The 24,330-nt window shown below is 47.0% G+C and overlaps 1 protein-coding gene across 4 annotated transcripts in view; it reads right to left on the minus strand.

Annotated features, from left to right (window-relative positions):
- The window catches only part of LOC143664240 (obscurin-like), a 177,200-nt gene that overhangs the window by 29,732 nt on the left and 123,138 nt on the right, over positions 1 to 24,330 (minus strand). For all 4 annotated transcript variants that reach the window (XM_077137912.1, XM_077137909.1, XM_077137911.1 and 1 more), the window contains 14 exons: positions 23,924 to 24,046; positions 23,497 to 23,636; positions 21,220 to 21,420; positions 20,874 to 20,959; positions 20,059 to 20,232; positions 19,379 to 19,535; positions 18,176 to 18,292; positions 17,855 to 18,019; positions 17,557 to 17,715; positions 17,047 to 17,224; positions 15,354 to 15,467; positions 1,009 to 1,176; positions 600 to 702; positions 35 to 164 (listed from right to left, as the gene is read on the minus strand). In XM_077137912.1, coding sequence (XP_076994027.1) covers positions 35 to 164; positions 600 to 702; positions 1,009 to 1,176; positions 15,354 to 15,467; positions 17,047 to 17,224; positions 17,557 to 17,715; positions 17,855 to 18,019; positions 18,176 to 18,292; positions 19,379 to 19,535; positions 20,059 to 20,232; positions 20,874 to 20,959; positions 21,220 to 21,420; positions 23,497 to 23,636; positions 23,924 to 24,046 — 2,015 coding nt within the window. The remainder of the gene's footprint in view (positions 1 to 34; positions 165 to 599; positions 703 to 1,008; positions 1,177 to 15,353; positions 15,468 to 17,046; positions 17,225 to 17,556; positions 17,716 to 17,854; positions 18,020 to 18,175; positions 18,293 to 19,378; positions 19,536 to 20,058; positions 20,233 to 20,873; positions 20,960 to 21,219; positions 21,421 to 23,496; positions 23,637 to 23,923; positions 24,047 to 24,330) is intronic.

Here is a 24,330-nt window from a genome sequence, read left to right on the forward strand (position 1 = left end):
ATCCACCCTCGCCCCCTGCCTTGAGCACCCTTACCTCACACTCATAGTGGCCCAGATCCTCCTTGCTGGCAGCCCGGACCACCAGCACCAGCATACCACTGCGGGGCTCGCTCAGCATCTGGTACTTGCTGCCTGCACTCAGCAGGACCCCATTCTTATACCACCTGCAACCCAAGCCCAGAGGGTTCCAGTGAGGCTGAGCCTCAGGCCCACCACTTGTTCACTGTCCCCTGAACACCCAGGGCTACCAGCCTCCAGGCCTGTGTGCACACTGTACCCTTGCCTGGAAAACCCTCCTGTCCGTCTCCTGGGCAGATTCAAGGTGTTGTTAAATAACCTACCCATTTCAGAAACCAACCGACAGCAGCTCAGGCTGATGTTCTCCTTAGAGCAGGAAAGGTCCCTAAGTGTCCAGAAAGAGTCTGTGGCCCCATGACACCCACTCCTCAGTGCAAAGTCACTGGTTCTGTTTCCAGTCCACCCCTCACCTGGGTGACACCTGGCCCACCTCCGTGTTTTGTACAGTGGAGCTCTCAGCCCTCTGGGAGCAGGCAGATATCCCATCCGCCACCCCACCTGAGGCTGGACTTGGCCCCCACCTGATTTGAGGGTATGGGGTGCCTTCAATGGTGCACGTGAGCTGAGCATCTTCTCCCTCCACAAAGGCTGCAGCACGGACTTTGTTCACAAACCGTGGGGGGACTGAGGGCCAAGAAGGAGACTCAGTGATGTGACAGAAGGCAGTGTTGGGGCAGGGGAGATAAGGGCTGGATTCTGAGCCCCTCAGACCACAGACAGATGTCCAGTCCTGCTCTCCGCCTGATTTGCCCCTCTGGGCCCTCATATGCACACCCAATTAGCTGAGGAACCAACCCCACTCCCACCTTGGCCAGTTCCATTTGTACACTCTGTCAACTTGGGAAGGGACCATCAGGCTGTGGATGGAGTAGGGTGGTCCCACTCAAGCTGCAGATGGGGAACCCCAACAGCAGGCCTCTTCTGACGTACCTTGCACCAGAATCTTCCCCAAGGTGCTGGCATTGCCAGCAGCACTCGCTGCAAAGCACATGTACTGGCCAGAGTCCACACCAGTGAGGTTGTCCAGGATGAGGGCACACGAGCCATCAGGGTCCTCAATGAGGATGTGGTGAGGGTCTACCTCCACAGATTTCCCATCTGGAAAGGGGGAGTGTGGGTGGACACCACCAAGCGCAGTCGGACCCCTGCCCATGCACAGCTGTGTTCAAGGGCAGACCCATGGAGAAGAGGCTGGGCCTGATCTGGCCATTCACACTCAAGGAGTGGGACAACGTATAGGCTCCTGATTTATATGGAATCTTAAGAAATGATACTAACTGAATTTTTAAATTGTAATACAGGTATACCTCATTTTGTTGCTTTTTGCTTTATTGTGCATGCAGATATGGCATTTTTCACAAACTGAAGGTCTGTGGCAACCCTGCACTGAACAAGTCTATTGGTGCCATTTTTCCAACAGCACATGCTCACTTCACATTTCTGTGTCACATCTTAATGAAGGTGTGCACATTGTTTCTGTAAGCTATAATGCTACCACACACTTAATCGACTATAATACAGTGAAAACATAACTTTTATATGCACTTGGAAACCAAAAAATTTATGCAACCCTTTTTATTGAGATGTTTGCTTTATTCTGGTGGTATATTACCCGCAATATCTGAGTGTATACCTGTAAATAAATAAATTTATAAACCATAAAAAAAAAATATCCCTTGTTCCTATTCCCTCTTCCCCAGCTACTGCTCTAGTCTTCTGAATCCTCTATTCACACCTCCTGGGAAGAGTTGTTCTCACTCCTTATTCTGAGTGCTTCTTTTCCGTTCTCTCTTAAACCCACTCCCACGTGGCTTTTCTGCCACCACTTCCACAAAACAGCTCTTATCAAGGTCATCATCAGCATTCTGTGGTAACTTCTCAGTTTTTATAAATACATATTTTTTGTATGTTCTACGGCAGGGTCACATTTCATTATTTTTCATGTGAGTATCCTGTTATTGCAGCACCACTTGGTTGAATTTCTTGTTTGTTTGTCTTTGTTTGTTTTGCCTGTTTGTTTGCTTTTGGGGAAGTGCACGGGCCAGGAATTGAACCTGGGTCTCCTGCATTGGCAGGTGAGAATTTTACCACTGAACTACCCTTGTACTATTCCTTATATACATTTTAAAAACAACTCTCGAGGGGGCCAAGATGGCGGCTTGGTAAGGTGCACGCGTTTTAGTTCGTCCCCCAGAGCAACTACTAAATAACCAGAAACAATACAGAGCAGCCCCCGGAGCCACGACAGAGACCGGACACGCAGCGTGCCCCAGTCTGGACCAGCTGGACAGGCTGCGAGTCTCCGCGGCAGTGAGTTCCCCGAGCCGCGCGCACTTCCCCAAGCCGCAGCGGCCGGTGGCCGGCACCCCTCCCTCATGGGCGGCTTCCCAGACAGACTGTGAGGCTCCGGAACAGCGAGTTCCCCAAGCCGTGGCGGCCGGTGCCCATCCCCCACGGGCGGCTTCCCAGAGGGAAAGGAGGGAGTCTCCAACAGTAGCAGGGACTGAGTCTGACCGAACACCAATAGTGGCATTAAAGAACAAATTCTGACTACTGAAAATAGGCTCCCAGCTCAGGCGAAACTAATTGGGGCAGAAGTCGTCTATTGGGCTGGCTGGAAGGGAGGAAAGGGGACTAAACAGAGCCTTCTGCGGCTGTTTCTATGGAGGCTTGGTCGCCTCTGGACTCAGCGCCGGGATTACACAGGCTGTAACTGCCCCAAACGCAGAAACAGGCTGCTTTCAGGGCTGTCTCCCACCTGAACCTTCCCCACGGGAGGGATGAAACGCAACTCAGGTGGAATCCCTCTCTCAAGGAATTCAGACCCCAGGGCTTCGCAATTTGAAGCCATTAAAACCAGCCTACAACCTTTCCTCTGTCTCCACCACGCCCCCAGCAGGGAGAGCCTTCCAAAGTTAAAGGAGCCACAACATATTTTGCTGGTGGGACCCGCAGACAGACAAACGCCACATACTGGGCAAGATAAGAAAAACAGAGTCCAGAGACTTCACAGGAAAGTCTTTCAACCTGCTGGGTCTCACACTCAGGGAAAACTGATGCAGGTGATTCCTTCCCCCCGAAAGGAGGCCAACTTAGTCCGGGAAAACCCGGCTGGAGTCTGTAATACCTATGTAGACCCTCCTAAGGGTGGGGAGGGAAAAGGCACCTTACAAGCAGGACAAGAAACAAGAAAACAAAAACTGAAAAATTACCCTCTGTTAAACAAAACTTAAGCTAGAGGCCCAGAAAAAGCTGAACTGAAGGTCAATGAACAGATAGACAACAAACTCATCTAGCAAGAAAACCCTAGGTAAGATAAGTGAAAGCAATCTCCAGAATAAACTAATTAAGGTAATTAAATGTCCAGACGCCAGCAAAAAATAACAAATCACACCAGGAAAATTGAAGATATGGCCCAGTCAAAGGAACAAACCAATAGTTCAAATGAGATACAGGAGTTGAGACAACTAATTCTGAATATATGAACAGAAATGGAAAACCTCTTCAAAAACCAAATCAATAAATTGAGGGAGGACATGAAGAAGGCAAGGGATGAACAAAAAGAAGAAATGGAAAGTCTGAAAAAACAAATCACAGAACTTATGGGAATGAAAGATATAGTAGAAGAGATGAAAAAAACAATGGAAACCTACAATGGTAGATTTCAAGAGACAGAGGTTAGAATTAGTGAACTGGAGGATGGAACATCTGAAATCCAAAAAGAAACAGAAACTATAAGGGAAAAAATGGAAAAATTTGAGAGGGGCTCAGGGAATTAAATGATAATATGAAGCGCACAAATATACGTGTTGTGGGTGTCCCGGAAGGAGAAGAGAAGGGAAAAGGAGGAGAAAAACTAATGGAAGAAATTATCACTGAAAATTTCCCAACTCTTATGAAAGACCTAAAACTACAGATCCAAGAAGTGCAGTGCACCCCAAAGAGAATAGATCCAAATAGACGTTCTCCAAGACACTTACTAGTTAGAATGTCAGAGGTCAAAGAGAAGAGAGGATCTTGAAAGCAGCAAGATAAAAACAATCCATCACATACAAGGGAAACCCAATAAGACTATGTGTAGATTTCTCAGCAGAAACCATGGAGGCAAGAAGACAGTGGGATGATATATTTAAATTACTAAAGGAGAAAAACTGCCAACCAAGACTTCTATATCCAGCAAAATTGTCCTTCAAAAATGAGGGAGAGATTAAAACATTTTCAGACAAAAAGTCACTGAGAGAATTTGTGACCAAGAGACCAGCTCTGCAAGAAATACTAAAGGGAGCACTAGAGTCAGATACGAAAAGACAGAAGAGAGAGGTGTGGAGAAGAGTGTAGAAAGAAGGAAAATTAGATATGATATATATAATACAAAAGGCAAAATGGTAGCGGAAAGTACTACTCAAACAGTAATAACACTAAATGTTAATGGACTGAATTCCCCAATCAAAAGACATAGACTGGCAGAATGGATTAAAAAACAGGATCCTTCTATATGCTGTCTACAGGAAACACATCTTAGACCCAAAGATAAACATAGGTTGAAAGTGAAAGGTTTGGAAAATATATCTCATGCAAATAACAACCAGAAAAGAGCAGGAGTAGCTATACTAATATCCAACAAAGTAGACTTTAAATGTAAAATAGTTAAAAGAGACAAAGAAGGATACTATCTACTAATAAAAGGAACAATTCAACAAGAAGACATAACAATCATAAATATTTATGCACCGAACCAGAATGCCCCAAAATACATGAGGAATACACTGCAAATACTGAAAAGGGAAATAGACACATCTACCATAATAGGTGGAGACTTCAATTCCCCACTCTCATCAATGGACAAAACATTTAGAAAGAGGATCAATAAAGAAACAGAGAATTTGAATATTACAATAAATGAGTTAGACTTAACAGACATTTATAGGACATTACACCCCACAACAGCAGGATACACCTTTTTTTCAAGTGCTCATGAATCATTCTCAAAGATACACCATATGCTGGGTCACAAAGCAAGTCTCAACAAATTTAAAAAGATTGAAATCATACACAACATTTTCTCAGATCATAAAGAATGAAGTTGGAAATCAATAATAGGCAGAGTGCCAGAAAATTCACAAATATGTGGAAGCTCAACAACACACTCTTAAACAACCAGTGGGTCAAGGAAGAAAAATACAAGAGAAATTAGTAAATATCTCGAGGTGAATGAAAACGAAAACACAACATATCAAAACCTATGGGACGCAGCAAAGGCAGTGCTAAGAGGGAAATTTATTGCCCTAAACGCCTATATCAAAAAAGAAGAAAGAGCAAAAATTCGGGAATTAACTGTCCACTTGGAAGAACTGGAGAAAGAACAACAAACTAACCCCAAAGCAAGCAAAAGGAAAGAAATAACAATGATTAGAGCAGAAATAAATGAAATTGAGAACATGAAAACAATAGAGAAAATCAATAAGACCAGAAGTTGGTTCTATGAGAAAATCAACAAGATTGATGGGCCCTTAGCAAGATTGACAAAAAGAAGAGAGAGGACGCAAATAAATAAGATCAGAAATGGAAGAGGAGACATAATCACGGACCCACAGAAATAAAGGTGGTAATAACAGGATACTATGAACAACTTTACGCTAATAAATACAACAATGTAGATGAAATGGACAAGTTCCTAGAAAGGCATGAACAACCAACTTTGACTCAAGAAGAAATAGATGACCTCAACAAACCAATCACAAGTAAAGAAATTGAATCAGTCATTCAAAAGCTTCCCAAAAAGAAAAGTCCAGGACCAGACGGCTTCACATGTGAATTCTATCAAACATTCCAGAAAGAATTAGTACCAACTCTCCTCAAACTCTTCAAAAAAATCGAAGTGGAGGGAAAGCTACCTAATTCATTCTATGAAGCCAACATCACCCTCATACCAAAACCAGGCAAAGATATTACAAAAAAAGAAAACTACAGACCAATCTCTCTAATGAATACAGATGCAAATATCCTCAACAAAATTCTAGCAAATTGAATCCATCAACACATTAAAAGAATTATACATCATGACCAAGTAGGATTCATCCCAGGTATGCAAGGATGGTTCAACATAAGAATATCAATTAATGTAATACACCATATCAACAAATCAAAGCAGAAAAATCACATGATCATCTCAATTGATGCAGAGAAGGCATTTGACAAGATTCAACATCCTTTTCTGCTGAAAACACTTCAAAGGACAGGAATATAAGGGACCCTCCTTAAAATGATAAAGGGAATATATGAAAAACCCACAGCTAATATCATCCTCAATGGGGAAAAATTGAAAACTTTCTCCCTAAGATCAGGAACAAGACAAGGATGTCCACTATCACCACTGTTATTCAACATCGTGTTGTAAGTTCTAGCCAGAGCAATTAGACAAGAAAAAGAAATTCAAGGCATCAAAATTGGAAAGGAAGAAGTAAAACTATCACTGTTTGCAGATGATATGATATTATACGTCAAAAACCCTGAAAAATCCACAGCAAAACTACTAGAGCTAATAAACGAGTACAGCAAAGTAGCAGGTTACAAGATCAACATTCAAAAATCTGTAGTGTTTCTATACACTAGCAATGAACAAGTTGAGGGGGAAATCAAGAAACGAATTCCATTTACAACTGCAACTAAAAGAATAAAATACCTAGGAATAAATTTAACTAAAGAGACAAAAGACCTATACAAGGAAAACTACAAGAAACTGTTAAAAGAAATCACAGAAGACCTAAATACATGGAAGCGCATACCATGTTCATGGATTGGAAGACTAAATATAGTTAAGATGTCAGTTCTACCTAAATTGATTTACAGATTCAATGCAATACCAATCAAAATCCCAACAACTTATTTTTCAGAAATAGAAACACCAATAAGCAAATTTATCTGGAAGGGCAGGGTGCCCCAAATTGCTAAAAACATCTTGAGGATAAAAAACGAAGCTGGAGGTCTCATGCTGCCTGAGTTTAAGGCATATTATGAAGCCACAGTGGTCAAAACAGCATGGTATTGGCATAAAGATAGATATATCGACCAATGGAATTGAATAGAGTGCTCAGATATAGACCCTCTCATCTATGGACATTTGATCTTTGATAAAGCAGTCAAGCCAACTCACCTGGGACAGAACAGTCTCTTCAATAAATGGTGCCTAGAGAACTGGATATCTATATGCAAAAGAATGAAAGAGGACCCGTATCTCACACCCTATACAAAAGTCAACTCAAAATGGATCAAAGATCTAAACATTAGGTCTAAGACCATAAAACAGTTAGAGGAAAATGTAGGGAGATATCTTATGAATCATATAACTGGAGGCAGTTTTATGGACCTTACACCTAAAGCAAGAGCACTGAAGAAAGAAATAAATAAATGGGAGTTCCTCAAAATTAAACACTTTTGTGCATCAAAGAACTTCATCAAGAAAGTAAAAAGACAGCCTACACAATGGGAGACAATATTTGGAAACGACATATCAGATAAAGGTCTAGTATCCAGAATTTATAAAGAGATTGTTTAACTCAACAACAAAAAGACAGCCCATCCAATTACAAAATGGGAAAAAGACTTGAACAGACACTTCTCAGAAGAGGAAATACAAATGGCCAAAAGGCACATGAACAGATGCTCAATGTCCCTGGCCATTAGAGAAATGCAAATCAAAACCACGAGATATCATCTCACACCCACCAGAATGGCCATTATCAACAAAACAGAAGATGACAAGTGCTGGAGAGGATGCGGAGAAAGAGGCACACTTATCCACTGTTGGTGAGAATGTCAAATGGTGCAACCACTGTGGAAGGCAGTTGGCGGTTCCTCAAAATGCTGAATACAGAATTGCCATATGACCCAGCAATACCATTGCTGGGAATATACTCAAAGGACTTAAGGGCAAAGACACAAATGGACATTTGCACACCAATGTTTACAGCAGCATTATTTACAATTGCAAAGAGATGGAAACAGCCAAAATTTCCGTCAACAGATGAGTGGCTAAACAAACTGGTATATACATACGTGGAATATTATGCAGCTCTAAGACAGAATAAACTTATGAAGCATGTAATAACATGGATGGACCTAGAGAACATTATGCTGAGTGAGACTAGCCAAAAACTAAAGGACAAATACTGTATGGTCTCACTGATATGAACCGACATTAGTGAATAAACTTGGAATATGTCATTGGTAACAGAGACCATCAGGAGATAGAAATAGGGTAAGATAATGGGTAATTGGAGCTGAAGGGATACAGACTGTGCAACAGGACTGGATACAAAAACTCAGAAACGGACAGCACAATACTACCTAATTGTAATGTAATTATGTTAAAACATTGAATGAAGCTGCATTTGAGGTATAGTTTTTTTTTTTCTATTATCGTTTTATTTCTTTTTCTGTTGTCTTTTTATTTCTTTTTCTAAATCGATGCAAATGTACTAAGAAATGATGAATATGCAACTATGTGATGATATTAAGAATTACTGATTGTATATGCAGAATGGAATGATTTCTAAATGTTTTGTTAGTTAATTTTTTTTAATTAATAAAAAAAAAATTCTCCATGGATTTCTCACATTTGTGCAGGGTCCAGTTCCCCAAGTAAATGCATTTACATCCAAGTTAACAATGTTTGAATAAGGAAACATTCAAAGATAATAAAGCTAGAGATGTCTTCTTCCTGGAGATACCCCAAGGTAGTAAAGATAGAGCCCTCACCTTTCCTTTCCCAGAAGACATTTGCTAACATTGTAAGATAATCAGTGCTCTCTATTTCTGGGGGAAAGGAGGGACAGGTGCTCTGGCAGCCCCAAAAAAGCTCAAAGTCTCCTAAAATTCAGGGTTTCTCTCTGGGTTCATGACTTACACAGTTAATATCTGGCCCACACTGCCTTGCCCTGTGGGGACTTGGTTTTTGTAGACAAAAGTAGTCAAGATAAAGACTTTATTACTGCAAAAGTAGAAACCAGAGAAGCATCTTGTATTGGTTAATTGGAGAGTGTGGAGGGTCCATGGACCAATTAAGAAGATGTAGGGAAGTCCATAGGAATTAGTGGATAAACTGACTATACAGCATGGTAAATTGAGCAGTACATGGCCCTACACTTTGCCATCTCTAAATGAAGAGGAGCTGTGTAGGTATTTGTAGTTTGAATACTAAGATGTGGGTTCCAAGACAGAGCCTGGACAGTTCCTTGGTTAATGCACTCTCTCCTCAGATCTCAGGAACCTTGCTACCAATTTTATTGGCCCCATCTGAATAGCAAATACTAAAGCCCAGACCATAGTTACAGAGATGCAAGCCCAAAATGCACGCATAAGGAGGGATGTTTACAACATCATGGGTAGAAGCCAGGAGAAGGGCTGGAACTCTGGAAGGGGCACCAAATGCTGGTTCCAGAGAAAAGGCAATAGCTAGACATCAGCTTCTCCTGCCATCTACCATGTTGACCTTCATTTCTTACAGAGATGGCCATAAGGGACTTCTGAGAGTTTTGCAGTCGGAGATTTCCCTGGTTCCATACAAACTCCAATGTGGAACCACAGAGGAGACAATCAGTAGCACTTGGGCCCTTCCAACTCCAGATTGAGTCTATAATGCTGACACAAGTGACATATGGGAGAATGAGAAAGTGAGACCCAGGAATCCAGATAAGTTCTTAGAGTTGGCACTGTCTCATTGGAAAATTTGCTTCACTCTCATGTTAAAACCTGGTGAGGTGTTAAAAGATGTTATCATGACAATGGGCTAGCAGATGCTCCAAGTTAAGGTGGATTCCATGGAAATGGTCAATACTGTGCAAGTTAAAATGGAGTCAGCCAAACGATGCAAAACACACAGCCCTCTATCTCTGGAATGCAAAAGGATGTGGCTGTTAAATCAAGGGGTTGCTGAGGCACAACCAGACAGTACCCGGTGATGATGATCTTGCTGATGGTTTAGGACTTCAGGTGAGCCAAAAATACTGGATGGTTGTTGGGCCGTGAGCAGCTGGATGTAATTGTGTCTTGCTTGATGACACGGAATAATTTGTTCCATCCATATTCATGATCACACCTTTCCCCTAGCTAGATCTCAGCTACTTAAAGAGAAAAATGATGAAAGGTGGGGCTGCAGTCTCCCTGTACCCAAGAGTAACTGAAGGCCCTATGCACCCATCCAAATATGCTGGAGGACCTCAGGAAGGACAAGAACTTGACCTTTCATGGCTCTGTTGGATGGACACACATGCCCCAACCATCATCCTACCTGGTCCTACTGGCAGGGAGGGGCATCCCAATTTAACCGCTGCAATTTGGGCAGATTCCCAGTGGGGAAGGAAAAATAATCTAGTGAGTACGGCTCGTTGGACCAAATAGTAACTGTTGCTGTGGCTTCTATATCTGAATGGATAGTCAGAATTGATGCTTCATATGTTTATAATTCCTCCCCACCCTAACCCCGTAAGTGCCAGAAAGGATGTTTGCTATCAGGACACGCTGATATGATAGAGAGATGGTAGTGTGATATGTAAGTCTCTCTCCAGTCCAGTCCCCCATCCTTTCCAGGGTGGTCAAACAGAAACAATCTGAAACCCCAGAAGAGAAAGGTGAATTACATATCAACCTGATTAATGACTTAGAGGCAGCTGAAGTAATAAGAGATGCCATCTCCTAGTGTAACATTCTTGTATGGCCAGTAGACGTGGCCAAAGAGACCTGAAAGCTTACAGCTGAATCCAGCTCCTGCTTCTGTAGCTCCAGCTGTTCTGGACCTTGTGACTATAGCGTAATGTATTGAACAAACTAACAGCATTTGGCAGGCCTTCTTGGACATTGCCAACATCTTCTTTTCTATACCACTGGCACACATGGGCCAAGACCAATTCAAATCCATGTGGAAAGACCTCTAACATATATTTTGATACTCTCTAGGGATATCTAAGCTCCCTTGCCACCTGCCCCCAATGGGTGGGTCAAGACTTAGCATGAGTGCCTCTGCGCTCTGACCAAGTTTTCATGACATTGATAATGTTCTATTGGTTGGCAAATCAGAAGTCTTGGTCTTATAAGCCCTGACATGGTATGTATCTCATTACAACAGCAGGAACTTTAAACTCAGAAGTTTACCAGTATCCTGGTGACCCTGTGGGAGGATAGTGGGGGACCATGTGGGAGTGCTGTCAGCATGTACTATCTGACTCATGTGTGTCCCCTCTGGGGGCCCCAATAATTTAAAGGAATAATTATCTCAAGGGGCACCGTGTGTGCCCTTGGAGCTGTAGACCTGACTTCAACTTGTCTCTTTCCCACCAGCTGTTGACTCGTACCACAGGGGTGGTTATAAGGGACCTTCAGGTGTTCAAAGGAACCCTACTGGTAAATTACAGAGCCCTCAGACAATACAGAAATCTCCCACACATGAGGCTTCTCCCAGTAACTTTGGGGAGCTCCCCAGAGGAGTAACAGACTCATTATCCATGCATACAGTGGGGTTGCTTTTATACAATGGGAGTCATTCAATCAGAAAAGATATGAAATTTGTCCTGGGCTCTACTAACCTGGTCAGTGATACCACCTTGGCCCTGGAAGACATTCAAGTCGGCCTCAGATGGCCAGAGTTCTTGACTGAATTTCCCTAGACTTCTTGCCTAAAGGCCAAGGCAGTGTTTATATGATTGCTCATACATCTTGCTCTACATGGATCAATGCCTCAGGCCAGGCAGAAAAATCAGGATAGAAATTTAAGGAGAAGACCACTTGACTTTATGGGATTTATTCAACTTGCTGGTTCTGGGATCCTGAGAGGTATAGCTGAAGTCAACCTCATCCGTTGTTTGGAGTCCTGCTGACAACCTTAAATAAATGCTGCATGAGAACAACCAACCTCATTTGGTTCTGGTCAGTGTTTGTCAGATTACTCAGAATGGCCGACAGGATAGTGTACCTTTGGTAAAATTCGCCAGGGGCTAGAACCACGTAGAAACAGGGGATGGTTGTATTGGGAGACAATTCTCCATGGATCTCTCACATTCTTGTTCAATCCAGATCTCTGAGTGACGGCATTTACAGCCAAGTAAAAAGATTGTTCACAACTGTGTTGTTTAATTTCCAGCCATTTGGGGGATAATCCCAAAGTATTTCTTTATTATTAATAATTTCAAACTTAATTTCACTGTATTCAGTTGACCTACTCTCAATGGTTTCCAGTCATTATAAATTTAAGACTTGCTTTATAAGCAACTGCATGGTCTCTTTTGGTAAATTTTCCATGTGCCTTGGAAAGGGATATGTATTATGAGGCTGCTGGGTGCAGAACTCTATATGTGTAAATTTGGAGAAGTCTGTTACTCAAACTTTTCAAACCTCCCACACAGTTGATGAATTCTGGTCTTTTTATCCTATCACTTACTGAGAGGAATTTGTTAAAATCTACAGCTTTTACTTGGATATGATATTTCTACATTTTAGTTCTGTCGGTTCTTGCTTTATATAGTGTGAGACTGTGTTATTTACTGCAGAGAAGTTCAGGGTTGTTAAATATTTTATATCTTACATTATTATAAAATGTCCCACTTCACTTCTAACAGTATTTCTTGTGCTGAAATCCAATTTTTCTCAAAGTAAGACAGCTATATTATCTTTTTTTACCTATGCATTTTATATTCTTTTCCATCCTTTTATTTTCAATATTTCTGTGTACTTTAAGGTAGGTGTCTTCTAAGTAACATACACTTGGGGTTTTGTTCTATTATTCACTGACAATGTTTGTCTTGGAGATTTTATTTTAATTCATTCATATTTAATACAATTACCAACACATCTGAAATTTCATCTGAAGTGAAATGTTTGTATAAGGAGACATTCAAGGAGAGTAAAGCTAGAGATGTCTCCCTTCCCGGGAATGTCCAGGAGGCAAAGATAAAACCCTCCGAAACTCTGCATGTGGCTCTCACCACATTGCCCTGTGGAAATCGGAGCATGAAGAACCAACACAAGATGCTCCCCTGGCTACTGGTTTTTCTATAATAAACAGTCTTTGTCTCTGACCCATAGGTCTTGTGTCTTGATCAGTCTCTGTGTGTGTGTAAACTGTGGCAGGCCAACTGGTTAGCTTGTAAGTAGGTAAAATCTCAGACCTTTCACAGTGTCTGATTTCATGTTTATGAGACAAAATTTTTTGGCAGCATTAGGTGTTCTTGATCACTTCTCCTTAAATATGTTTCCTCACTACCTTCCTGGTCTCCACACTCCCCTGGTGTCCCTCCCATGTCTCTCACTGCTCCTTAATATCCTATAATCATTTCTTATTATCACTTCAAAATCTAAAGTTGGAGCATCCTAAGCCTCAATCTTCAGACCTTCTCTCTCTCCACACTTAATCTTTGTTGATATTCACCAGTGGTTTCAAACACAATCTATGTGCTGATGGCTCCCATTATTACATCTCAGGTCAGACCCCTTCCTTGAACTCTGGACTTTCCTAACTGACTCCTCAGCACCTCCACCTACATAACACATAGGCACTTCAGTTCTTTACAGGTCCTCTTCTGGCCAACTCTTTGCTTACCCCATACCTGTCCTGTCTCCATACCAGCCTGCCTCTCTCCCCAGTTTTCTCCCTCTCTGTAAATGGAACCATCATTCACCTGCCTATACAGAACCAAATATACGCAGTCATCTTGGATGCCAATATCTCTCAACACACACCTCCATACAACCCATCACCATATCCATTTGTCTCTCATTTCAAGACACATCCAGAACCCAACCACTGCCACCCCTGGGCCTAAGCCTCCATCACTGTGGTCATCATTTCAGCTGGTTTCTCTGCTTTCCCTCTTGGATCTCTACTGAAGATTTCCAACATCACAGCCAAAACAACAATTAATAGAAAGCAAACTGCGTCCCTCTCTTGCTTAAAACCCTGTGTAGTAAAGGAATAATCCTACCCAAAGAAAGGTTTGGCTCACTGCCCCCAGCTCCTGGGAGCCTGTGGAATGTGCTTTCTTAATGTCTCTGTTTTTGTTCACCTAGGGCCTTAGGCTGTGATGGATATCCTATGCCAACAGTGTGATTTATAGTGGGGGCCTTGAGTAGCACCTGGAGTGAAGGTCAGCCACATTTACTGAGGCTGACCACCCCAATAAAAACCCTGGATACCACCGTATTGTAAGTTTCCTGGTCTGCAATACTCTGTGTGTACTGTTACACATTGTTGCCAAGAGAAGTACACCCTGTGCATACAACTGCAGCAGGAGATGACAACTAGAAGCTCATGCCCAGTTTCTCCTGGACCCTGCCCTGGGAATTTCTTGCCTTCTCTGATTTTAATCTGTATCCTTTTTCTGGAACAAACTGCTACCATGAGTATAACGTCTTTGCTAAGCTCTGAGAGCCCTTCTAGTTAATTATTGAACTTGCAGGTGATCTCTGAGACCCCCAAACTTGCAGCTGGTATCAGAAGTGGAGGTGGTCTTGGAGATTCCTAAACTTTGCAGCTCCCATCCCATACAGAGTTTAATCCACAATTCCCACCATGGCCATGTGACTAAGCATCATCACCCTCATTCTCTTTAGCTCCTCCCATGTGGCCATGAATGCGGCTCCAAGGCCCAAAACTGCTTCCTGCCTCTTTGCCCTCCCTCCGGGGATTCTCAGGGGCTTTACTCACTGCTCATGAGGAGCTCTTCCAACATGGCTAACTCAGGGAGGTTTGCCCTGACCACCCTATCACTCTCTGTGCTTTGCCCTGTTCTAGTTCTCTTTATGGCCATATTACCACCTGACGTTGTATTATATATTTATTTAATATCTGTATATTGCCTGTCTCCTCCACTAGAAAGTCAACTCCCTTGTACAGGGATCTATCTGTCTTGGTCACTGCTGTTTCCTCAGAAACTACAACAGTGCCTGGGTACTCAACATTTTCAATAGTGGACAGGGACACTGTGTTAACAACACTGATGCTTTTCCGAGTACTTCCTGTCTCCCTGTCCCACCATCATGCCCACCTGTACTCTACCAACCACAGGCTGTCTTTGACTGGGGGAGGGAGGTAGACAGTGAGTGGAACCCGGAGCCCTGTCCCTTATGCTTTGAGCCCAGGCGGACCTTCCAAGCCCACCTGGCCTGACCTGTACCCTGGGTCCCAGCCCTTGCCCACCCTGCTTCCCTCTAGGCCACTCTCCTGCATGGACCACAACCTTGGCTGGGAACTTTGACCTTGTGAGGCTCCCCTTGGTGCTGGAGCCTACCTTTATACCAGCTGACGATGGGCTTGGGTGTGCCTGTCACACGGCAGGCCAGCTTGACTGTCTCCCCCAGTTCGGCCGTGCAGTCTGCCAGCTCTTCTTCAAAATCTGGGGCAGCTGAGGACATAAAATGGGGCTCTGAGAACTTTGTGGGTGGGGACATCCTGAGCTCATGGAACCCCACAAGCGAGTTCCTGGCAGGGCCTGCTTGGCCAGATTACCAACCCCTTCCCTAATACGTCATATCTTAGTTCCCATCTGTGCTGGTTTGAAAGGATGTATGTCCCCTAGAAAAACCATCTTTTAATCTAAATCCCATTTTGTAAAGGCAGAATAATCCCTGTTCAATACTGTATGTTTGAATCTGTAATTAGATCATTTCCCTGGAGATGTCTCCCAATCAAGACTGGTTAAGCTGGACTGGGGAAAATGTGTCTCCACCCATTTGGGTGGATCTTGATTAGTTTCTGAAGTCCTATAAAAGAGGAAAAATTTTAGAGAATGAAAGAGATTCAGAGAGAGCAGAGAATGCTGTAGCACCACGAAGTAGAGCACGCCAGCCAGCGACCTTTGGCGATGAAGAAGGAAAATGCCTCCCGGGAAGCTTCATGAAACAGGAAGCCAGGAGAGGAACCTAGCAGATGACGCCCTGGTCACCACGTGCCCTTCCAGATGAGAGAGAGACCCTGACTGTGTTCGCCATGTGCCTTCTCACTTGAGAGACCCTGAACATCATCAGCCTTCTTGAATCAAGGTATCTTTCCCTGGATGCCTTTGATTGGACATTTCTATAGACTTGTTTTAATTGGGACATTTTCTTGGCCTTAGAACTGTAAACTAGCAACTTATTAAATTCCCCTTTTAAAAGCCATTCTGTTTCTGGTATACAGCATTCCTAAGCCCCACATCAGTGGATGTGGTTACTGGAGGGGATTGTCCTTTGAGATCCTTTGTCCAGGGGCCAGATGGGAATTGTAGGTGAGGCAGGTTGGGTGTATTATGGGGAGTGGTTGGGACTGCAGAAAAGGAGAGAATTAGAGGGGATGGCCCTCTCCTGTTGTTAGATTACTGCTGGTGAGAAAGTGGGGGCCAGGGCTGCTGGATCTCCCACATTTCCTGGACCCCAGCAGTATAGATGAGGGTCCTGTGCTCAGAGCCCTGAGGTGGTACTTTTCCCAAGGCCCCACTGGCCTGGAGGCACCCCAGGGACTCCAGGAAGCCCCTGTCCGTCTCCCCCTATTTAGGCCAGTGTCAGCTTAATGCACCAGTTCAGAAGTTCCAACTTTGAATTCCAGGAGGCCTGAAGCCAAACTGGACTGAAGATTCCAGCGGTTTGGTCATGCTGAAGCAGAAGCAAATGAGGTTCCCTGCGGAGGCAGTTCCTGGGCACTCAGCCTGTAAGTCTGAGTGTGCTAGGATTTGAGAAAATTCAGGCTCCCACAAGATTGGAACCTTTGCACCCCTAACTCAGAGCTGACTGGGAGTAAGAGCTGGGTCCCCCTAGAAAGTTCCCATTCTATCATGCCCACTCAAGGCAGAGGGGTCCAAGAGCTGAGTTGCACAGGGAGGCCAAGGCCTGGTAGCACCCGACCCAGGTAGCCGCAGCTAAAGGGCCTGGGTCCCCTGACAGCTTTCGGTGCTGTTGGCCTTTGTCCCTCCATCCACCCCCCCATTCCCCGGCACAGGGAGCACTCACACCAGACGGGAAGAGCGAGGCGCTGCTGGATGCCACAAATTTCCTTGACCCACGAGTTCTTGATGATGACCGTCCGTGCCTGCAGCAGGTACTTGCGCACTGAGTCTTCCCGCTCGTGCCACACCTCGAAGGCACGGTCGTCTCCCTCTACCTGGTCGTTCAGATCGATGCTACTCAGCTGCCAGGGGGAGGGAGGGAGCATTAGTCCACCCAGGAAGGCTCGGCTAGTCAGACCTCTTTGACAACCCAGGAGCTGGCACACTGCTTCCTGACCGGGACTTTGTCCTGGAAAGGCCCACAGGAAGGAACAGGGAGAGGCCTGAACCCCACGAGACCATCCCCAGGCCACACTGGTGACAGGGATGGCATGTAGGGGAAGCTCTGCCCACACCGGAGCTTTGGGATTCTGCGATGGGCTTAGAATCCAGGTCTCCCCCCTGCCCTCGCTGCAGATCCCCCTCACAGCCCATCCGGAAAGCGACCTACTGACCACCTGGCAGCCCCTCCAACCTTCATCATGTTCCTGAAGACGTAGCTGAAGGTGTCCATCCGCGAGTCCCGCTTCGGCTTGCAGATCACCAGGTGGTTGCGGAAGAGGAAGACATGGCGGCTGTGGCCTTTCCAGGGCATCCTGGCCCCTGGTGCCCCTTCCCACACGATGAAATGGCCCTGCAGGTGTGGCCCTCTATGTCAGCTGTGCCCAGCCTTGGCTGCATGACCCTGCAGCCCCACGCATGGTGGCCTCCCCTTCTCCACTCTGCCCGGGTCTCACACTCTTTGCCACCCAGAGCCCCAGCCAGTCCCAGACCTGTCGGATGGGCTCGCCCAGGGCCTCCAGGGTGCCGGGGTAGTTCTCCATGAGGGACACATGCAGCTTGTTCTCGGCACGCTGAGGCAGGGCTGAGACCACTGCATATGCTTGTTCCAGCAGGGCACAGTTCTGTCGGCTCCGGGCTTTGTTTCGGATCAGGTCCTACCAGGAACGGAGGGCGGTCAGGGCGGCAGCCCCACCTGCCACCCCACACCTGCCCACACAAGCACCCGCACCCCCTGGCAAATAGCAGGATGAGGATGGGGGCAGAGTGGGTGGGAAGGGTGGAGCGGAGAGCTGCAGAAGGGCCATGTGTACCTTGAGGAAGGCCTGGTACCGCTGGATCCGCTCAACAGGCTGCTCCAGATAATGCTGCAGGGGCAGGGGCGGGGGCTGCATGGGGTCCGCAGCGGACAGTATCTCCTCTGCATATTTCTGCCAGAACCAAAAGGGCAGGGTTCAGGACAGGGGCCTGCACCCTGGGAGGGTCCTACTATGCACCCACCCAGGCAGGAAGCCATTCACTTGGTGGATGACAGAGGACCCAGGCGTGAGTGAGCTGTGGGGCAGGGAAAGGAGGGCGACAGGAATCATCAGTTCTCACCCACTCTACCTGTTCACCAATACCACCCAGCATGGGGAATGTATATGTATGTGCTTATTTATATACCTGAGGACACTAGTATGCAGTGACTCGGTACCTGGGAGCATGCACATATGCAGCACCCACAGCACACAGCACACAGCCTGTTCTCCTCATCCACTCTGCACAGTCCAGCATTACCCAGACCCCTGGGCACAGTGACTCAGCACCCACAGCACACAGCCTGTCCTCCTCATCCACTCTGCACAGTCCAGCATTACCCAGATCCCTGGGGACAGTGACTCAGCACCTGGGAGCATGCACATATGCAGCACCCACAGCACACAGCCTGTTCTCCTCATACACTTTGCACTGTCCAGCGTTACCCAGACCCCTGGGCACAGTGACTCAGCACCCAGGAGCATGTACATATGCAGCACCCACAGCACACAGCCTGTTCTGCTCATCCACTCTGCACAGTTCAGCGTTACCCAGATCCCTGGGGACAGTGACTCAGCACCTGGGAGCATGCACATATGCAGCACCCACAGCACACAGCCTGTCCTCCTCATCCACTCTGCACAGTCCAGCGTTACCCAGATCCCTGGGGACAGTGACTCACCACCCGGGAGCATGCACATATGCAAGACCCAATGAACGCATCTCGTTCCCCTCACCCGCTCCATGGCAGGTTAAGCAGTGGTTTTGGAAGCATAGAGCTATGGGGGTGGGCCCTGCCTGTCTCTAGCAACACGCTGTGGCCCCAGGAGGAAGCTGCTGGGCAGGACTGTGATGAGGGTAGTGAGAGCCTCAGGGGGCCAGCATGAGCCTCAGAGGACAGCTGGGGTCAGAGAGCTTGCCCAGCTTTTCAATGCAAGATGAGGCAGGTGGCAGGAAGGCAGAGCTGATGGCGCCTGCTGAACTCTGGGTAGGGGCACCTTGTAGAACTCCTGCACGGCGGTGCTGACAACCACGGACTCAGCCTGCACACGGCCCACCAGGAACTCCAGGTACTTCTCAAAGGCCGCTTCGTTCTTGATGAAGCACATGGCCACGTCATCGTCAGTGTCACACCGCTGCAGCTCCTGCAGGAAGCTGCCATGGAGGGGGACAGAGTCAGGACAGCAGAGTGGCCCCAGACTAACTTCAAGGCCCACCCTCTTTCCTTGGCCCATCCACCCAGTGCTGGGCCTTTGGTCTGGTCCTGACTAAGGACCAGTTTCTTGGTGGTCCTGGGGAGCTGTGAGAGCGAGTGTGCCAGGCAGCATGGGGAATGTGTATGCATGTGTTTGTTTATATACCTGAGGACACAAATATGCACCTGTGTGTGCCTGTGCACAAATATGCACCTATGTGTGCCTAGTATAAGCTAGGAACATGTGCCTGTGGTCTTGAGAGAGAACTGTGTGTCTCTTGTGCAAAGATGAGCCCCATGGGTGAATTCCCTGCCATCTCTTGGCTGCCAGTCACACCAGAGCAGTGGTTTTTACCCTCCTCAGCTTCTGCTCTAGCTGCTCCCTTCCCACCCACAACCCCGTGGCTGCGAAGCCTGGTCCTCTGGGTATCGGTGTGCACACATGGGTGCAGGGGAGCAGCACCTCCTGCTCAGGGCACCCACCTGCTGTGGAAGCGGCTGATGTCATGCACATTGCGGAAGATGACCGTTTTTTGGCTGGCCACTGCCGGAGGCACCTGGGGGCAGTGCTCCAGGTGCTGCATATGGTGGGTCTGCAGGAACTTCAGCGTGCCCACAAAGGCCTGCTCTGAGCCCAGCAGTTCCTGGATGATGGAACTGGGGAAGGAGGGAAGGAGGACAGACCGTGAGCCTCCAGTGGCCTGATCTCTGCTGGGACTGGGTATTTGTGGTTGTGAGAGGAGCTTGTTTCCCCTCTGGGCCTCTGTCCCCTCATCAGCCAAAGAGGGGCTGGGCTTGATATCCCCCTTGTTTCCACTTCCTTGTGTTTGTAGCCTACCACCTACTTTCAGAACAGGGGAGAGTGGTACAGAGAGAAAGTCCACGGTGTCATACACGCTCCCCTGCTCTGACAAGACTGTGTCCATCATTATAAAGCCACGTGGCAAGGGCTCCCAACAGCCCAAACCCAGCGGCCCATTGTGGACTAGGGCAGGCCAGGGAGGAGAGCTGCTGGAGCCAGGAGTGGGGGCAGGACCCCTGTTCCATCTTCCTTCTGCCTCTCCACACCCAAGGAGGCAGCTCCAGGGGAGGCGGTCATGGAATTAGTTTTCCAGAGGTTCCTGCAGGGAAACCACCCTTCCCAGAAAACAGTAAAGCCAGGACTCAGAAAGCCAGGGTCTGGACTATGAATGCAGGTGAGCTGCTGAATATGCTGCAGAAGATGGGGCCCAAGCCCAGAGAACGGCCCAGCATGGCCAGGGCTCAAAAACCCAGCCTTCAGCCTCGTCTGCCCTCACCTCAGCTTCATCTTGTACTCATCTTCAGACATGGCCTCCCCAGGAAACTCAGGAGCCTCAGTGGGACCCCACTCAGGTGAAAGCTGCTAAGAAAAAGCAGTGAGTCAAAGGACAGCCTGCCCGTCCTCCAATCACAGGGAGGCATGTGGGACATGGCAGGGCCATGGGGGGCGAGCCAGGAAGCCTGGGTTTTGGCTTTATCCCCCCTGGGGGTCAGTTTTCCAGTCCCTTAGACGGAAATAACAAAACCCAAGCACTTCAGTGCATATGGGGAGGCTCAGGAGCACCAGAACAAGTGCCCTGGGACCTCCAAGACTCTCCCTCCCTTCCCCAGCCATCCAGGCACCTTGAGCCTCTTGTCCAGGTAGGCAGGTGACACCCAGCCTTGCCGTGAGGGGCTGGATTTGGTGGGCTTCGTGCGCACAAGCCAGCGCAGCGGGTGGGCCGAGTCCAGGACCTCCACGTACTGGCCCTCCCGCAGTGTGATGGCATCCTGCTCAGCTCCCAGGGGGAGGTAGTCAGCCGTGACCACATAGATGTCAAAGATCTGGGGAAGGGATGCTGTGCCAAGTCAGGGGGGCTGGAGGAGGGACCTCTTCGAGACTCCACAACCTCGAAGGGTCTGAGAGTCCTTTCACACACCCACTGCCTCCCACCTGGGACCTGTCTTCCCATCCTGAAAATTCTCTACAGCCTCCAGACCCTCCTTCTCCACCTCCCTGAGGACAGGGCTGCCTGTACTTGGAGACCTTCCCGTTGCCTTTCTCCTCCTCCACTTCTACCCACACCCTCCTTTAGCCTGGCATGCAGCTCAGTGTGCTTTTCAAATGAATGAACAGATGTGCGGATCTTACCAGCAGGCAAAGTCTGGCAGGAATGCCATCCTGGCCAACTTAACCGTCAGCTGTCCCAGTGCCAGCTCCCAGGGGTACTGACCTCCTCCAAGCACCCCAACCTTTTCTGCTATTTTGGAGCATCCTAAGATGCACCCATTTCTTTTTAAAACACATATATCTGAAGCCATCTGTGATGGCTTTGAGCTATGTGCCTCAGAAAAGCACGTTCTTAAAGCTCATCTATTCTTGTGGGTGCCAACCCTCTACAAACAGGACCTTTTGATGAGGTTATTTAAGGTGTGGTCCACCTCAACCAGGATTGGTCTTAATTGTATTACTGGAGTCCTTTATAAGAGAATGAAATTCAGACACACACACACACACACAAAGCCATAGGGAGCAGCCAAAACCTAGAAGTCAGTGGAACCCAGATGAAAAGAGAAGCCAGGAGAGGCTGCCACGGACATTGCCATGTGACAAAAAAATCAAGGACCAAGGATCACTGGCAGCCAGCTCTGGAATGCATCTTGGGGAGAAAGCAACATCTTGATGATGCCTTGGTTTCGGACTTCTCCTAGCTTCAAAACCATGAGCGAATAAATTCCTGTTGTTTCATGGTACTTGATTTAGCAGCCAGGATGCTAATATACCATCCTATGTGATTCCACTTCTGCAAAGCCTAGAAGAAGCTCAAATGATCTATACTGTGCTGGTTTGAAATTATGTACTCCCAAAAAAGCCTTGTCCTTCTAATCCTGATTCAATATTGTAGGGTAGGACACTTTGATTAGGTTGTTTCCATGGAGATGTAATCCACTCAATTGTGGGTGTGACCTTTTGACTAGATGGAGATGTAACCACCCATTTAAGGTGTGTCTTGATTAGTTTGCTGGAGTCCTTTAAAGGGGAAAACGCTTTGGAGAAAGTTCAAAGCCGACACAGACACAGACAACTGGAGCTGCTTGGTGTACTGATAGAGAGAGCAGATGCCTAGACATGGATGCTTGGAGATGCAGTGCCCAGCAGACATTGCCATGTGCCTTTCCAGATGTTAAGCAAGCCAGAATCCAGAGTTATGCCCTGGAGAAGCTAGGTGAAGGCCCACAGACACTTAAAGAGGAAACCACTGGTATCAGAAGCTGGAAACAATGGAACCAGGAACAAGGACCAGCAGACATAAGCTCTTTCTTTGGAATCAAGGTATCTTTCTCTGGATGCCTTAGTTTGGACATTTTTAAGGCTGTAGAACTATAAACTTGCAACTTAATAAATCCCCTTTATAAAAGCCAACCCATTTCTGGTATATTGCATTCTGGCAGCTTTAGCAAACTAAAACAGATTTCACACTTTTTTATATGAATTACACCTCAGTGAAGTTAGCTTTAGAATGGATCTATTTAGTTTCCTATTTGAGAGGATTTATCAAAGTTGTGGCATTTTATAAGCTATGGGTTATTTTGTATCCACTTATGCAGCATCTACTTGACCCACTCTTAACATTTTGAAGTGGTTTTAGCCAATTTTCCCAAAGACCCTTCCTTCAAAGAGTGACACTGCAGGTACCAGTCCACAGCTGCTTCTATGGGACTCGTGTTTCCCACTGGCCACTCTGGCATCTGACCATTTCTTGATGCACCCCACCCCTCCGCTAGGTCAGCTCAGCCCTCTCTTTGGCCTTGCTGCCCCATACGGCCCTGCCACCTTCTCTTCAGGCGGGTCAGCGCCCTCCCTCTCTATCCTGGTCCTTGAGCGACTGTCACAGCTGGGCCTGACCCAGGCTCACGCACCTCCCCACGAGAGTCACCGTCCTCCGACTCTGAGGAAGATTCCTGGATGCTGGAGGAAGGCCGTGAACGACCATGCCGCGGGGACGCAGACGGTGTCTTAGACTCCTCATCACTGTCACCTCCAGGTACCTGAAGCGTGGCTGGGTAGGCGGAAATGCATTTGATGCCCCAGGTGGGGCCTGGGACACTGCTGAGACAGCTTCCTGCACATGCTGACCCACGGTCCCCCACGCAGAGATCCCCAGGGCACAGGGAGAGGGTAGAAGAACCCCAACCTCAAACCAGAGCAGGCATTTCAGCTCGTGTCCTGAGCACCCTGAGCACCACCCTCCTGGTGGAACTCTCAGGACACAGGCAGTGATGCCCGTGTGCCATGGGGGTCCCACCTCTCCACACCAGGCTCGCCACTCCCACCCAGGCCCCTTACCCTGCGCGATCTTGGCGGAGACCATGTCTGTGATTTGGGAAGTGAGCTTCTGCAGGAACTCCTCTGTGCCTACTTCCGCCAGGGAGAGGTGGCTGCGGGCCTCTGCAGCCACAGGGGGCTGTCCTAGGGGAGCAAACACGTGTTTGGTTCATTACACACCCAACCTGTTTATTGACCACCCCCTGGCCCCAAACACTGTCCTGGGCTCTGAAGCTCAGACAGGGAATATGGTATTCAAACCTCTGGGTCACGGAGAGTGCAGACTTTCCAAGGGGGACTGTGCTGATTTGAAACTTACGTACCCCAGAAAAGCCTTGTTCTTCTAATTCTGATTCAATATTGTAGGATGGGACCTTTTGAATAGGTTATTTCCATAGAGATGTGACACCCAATTATGGGTGTGACCT

Source organism: Tamandua tetradactyla, chromosome 20 (genome assembly GCF_023851605.1).
Source record: "Tamandua tetradactyla isolate mTamTet1 chromosome 20, mTamTet1.pri, whole genome shotgun sequence".
NCBI classification, from domain to species: Eukaryota; Metazoa; Chordata; class Mammalia; order Pilosa; family Myrmecophagidae; genus Tamandua; species Tamandua tetradactyla.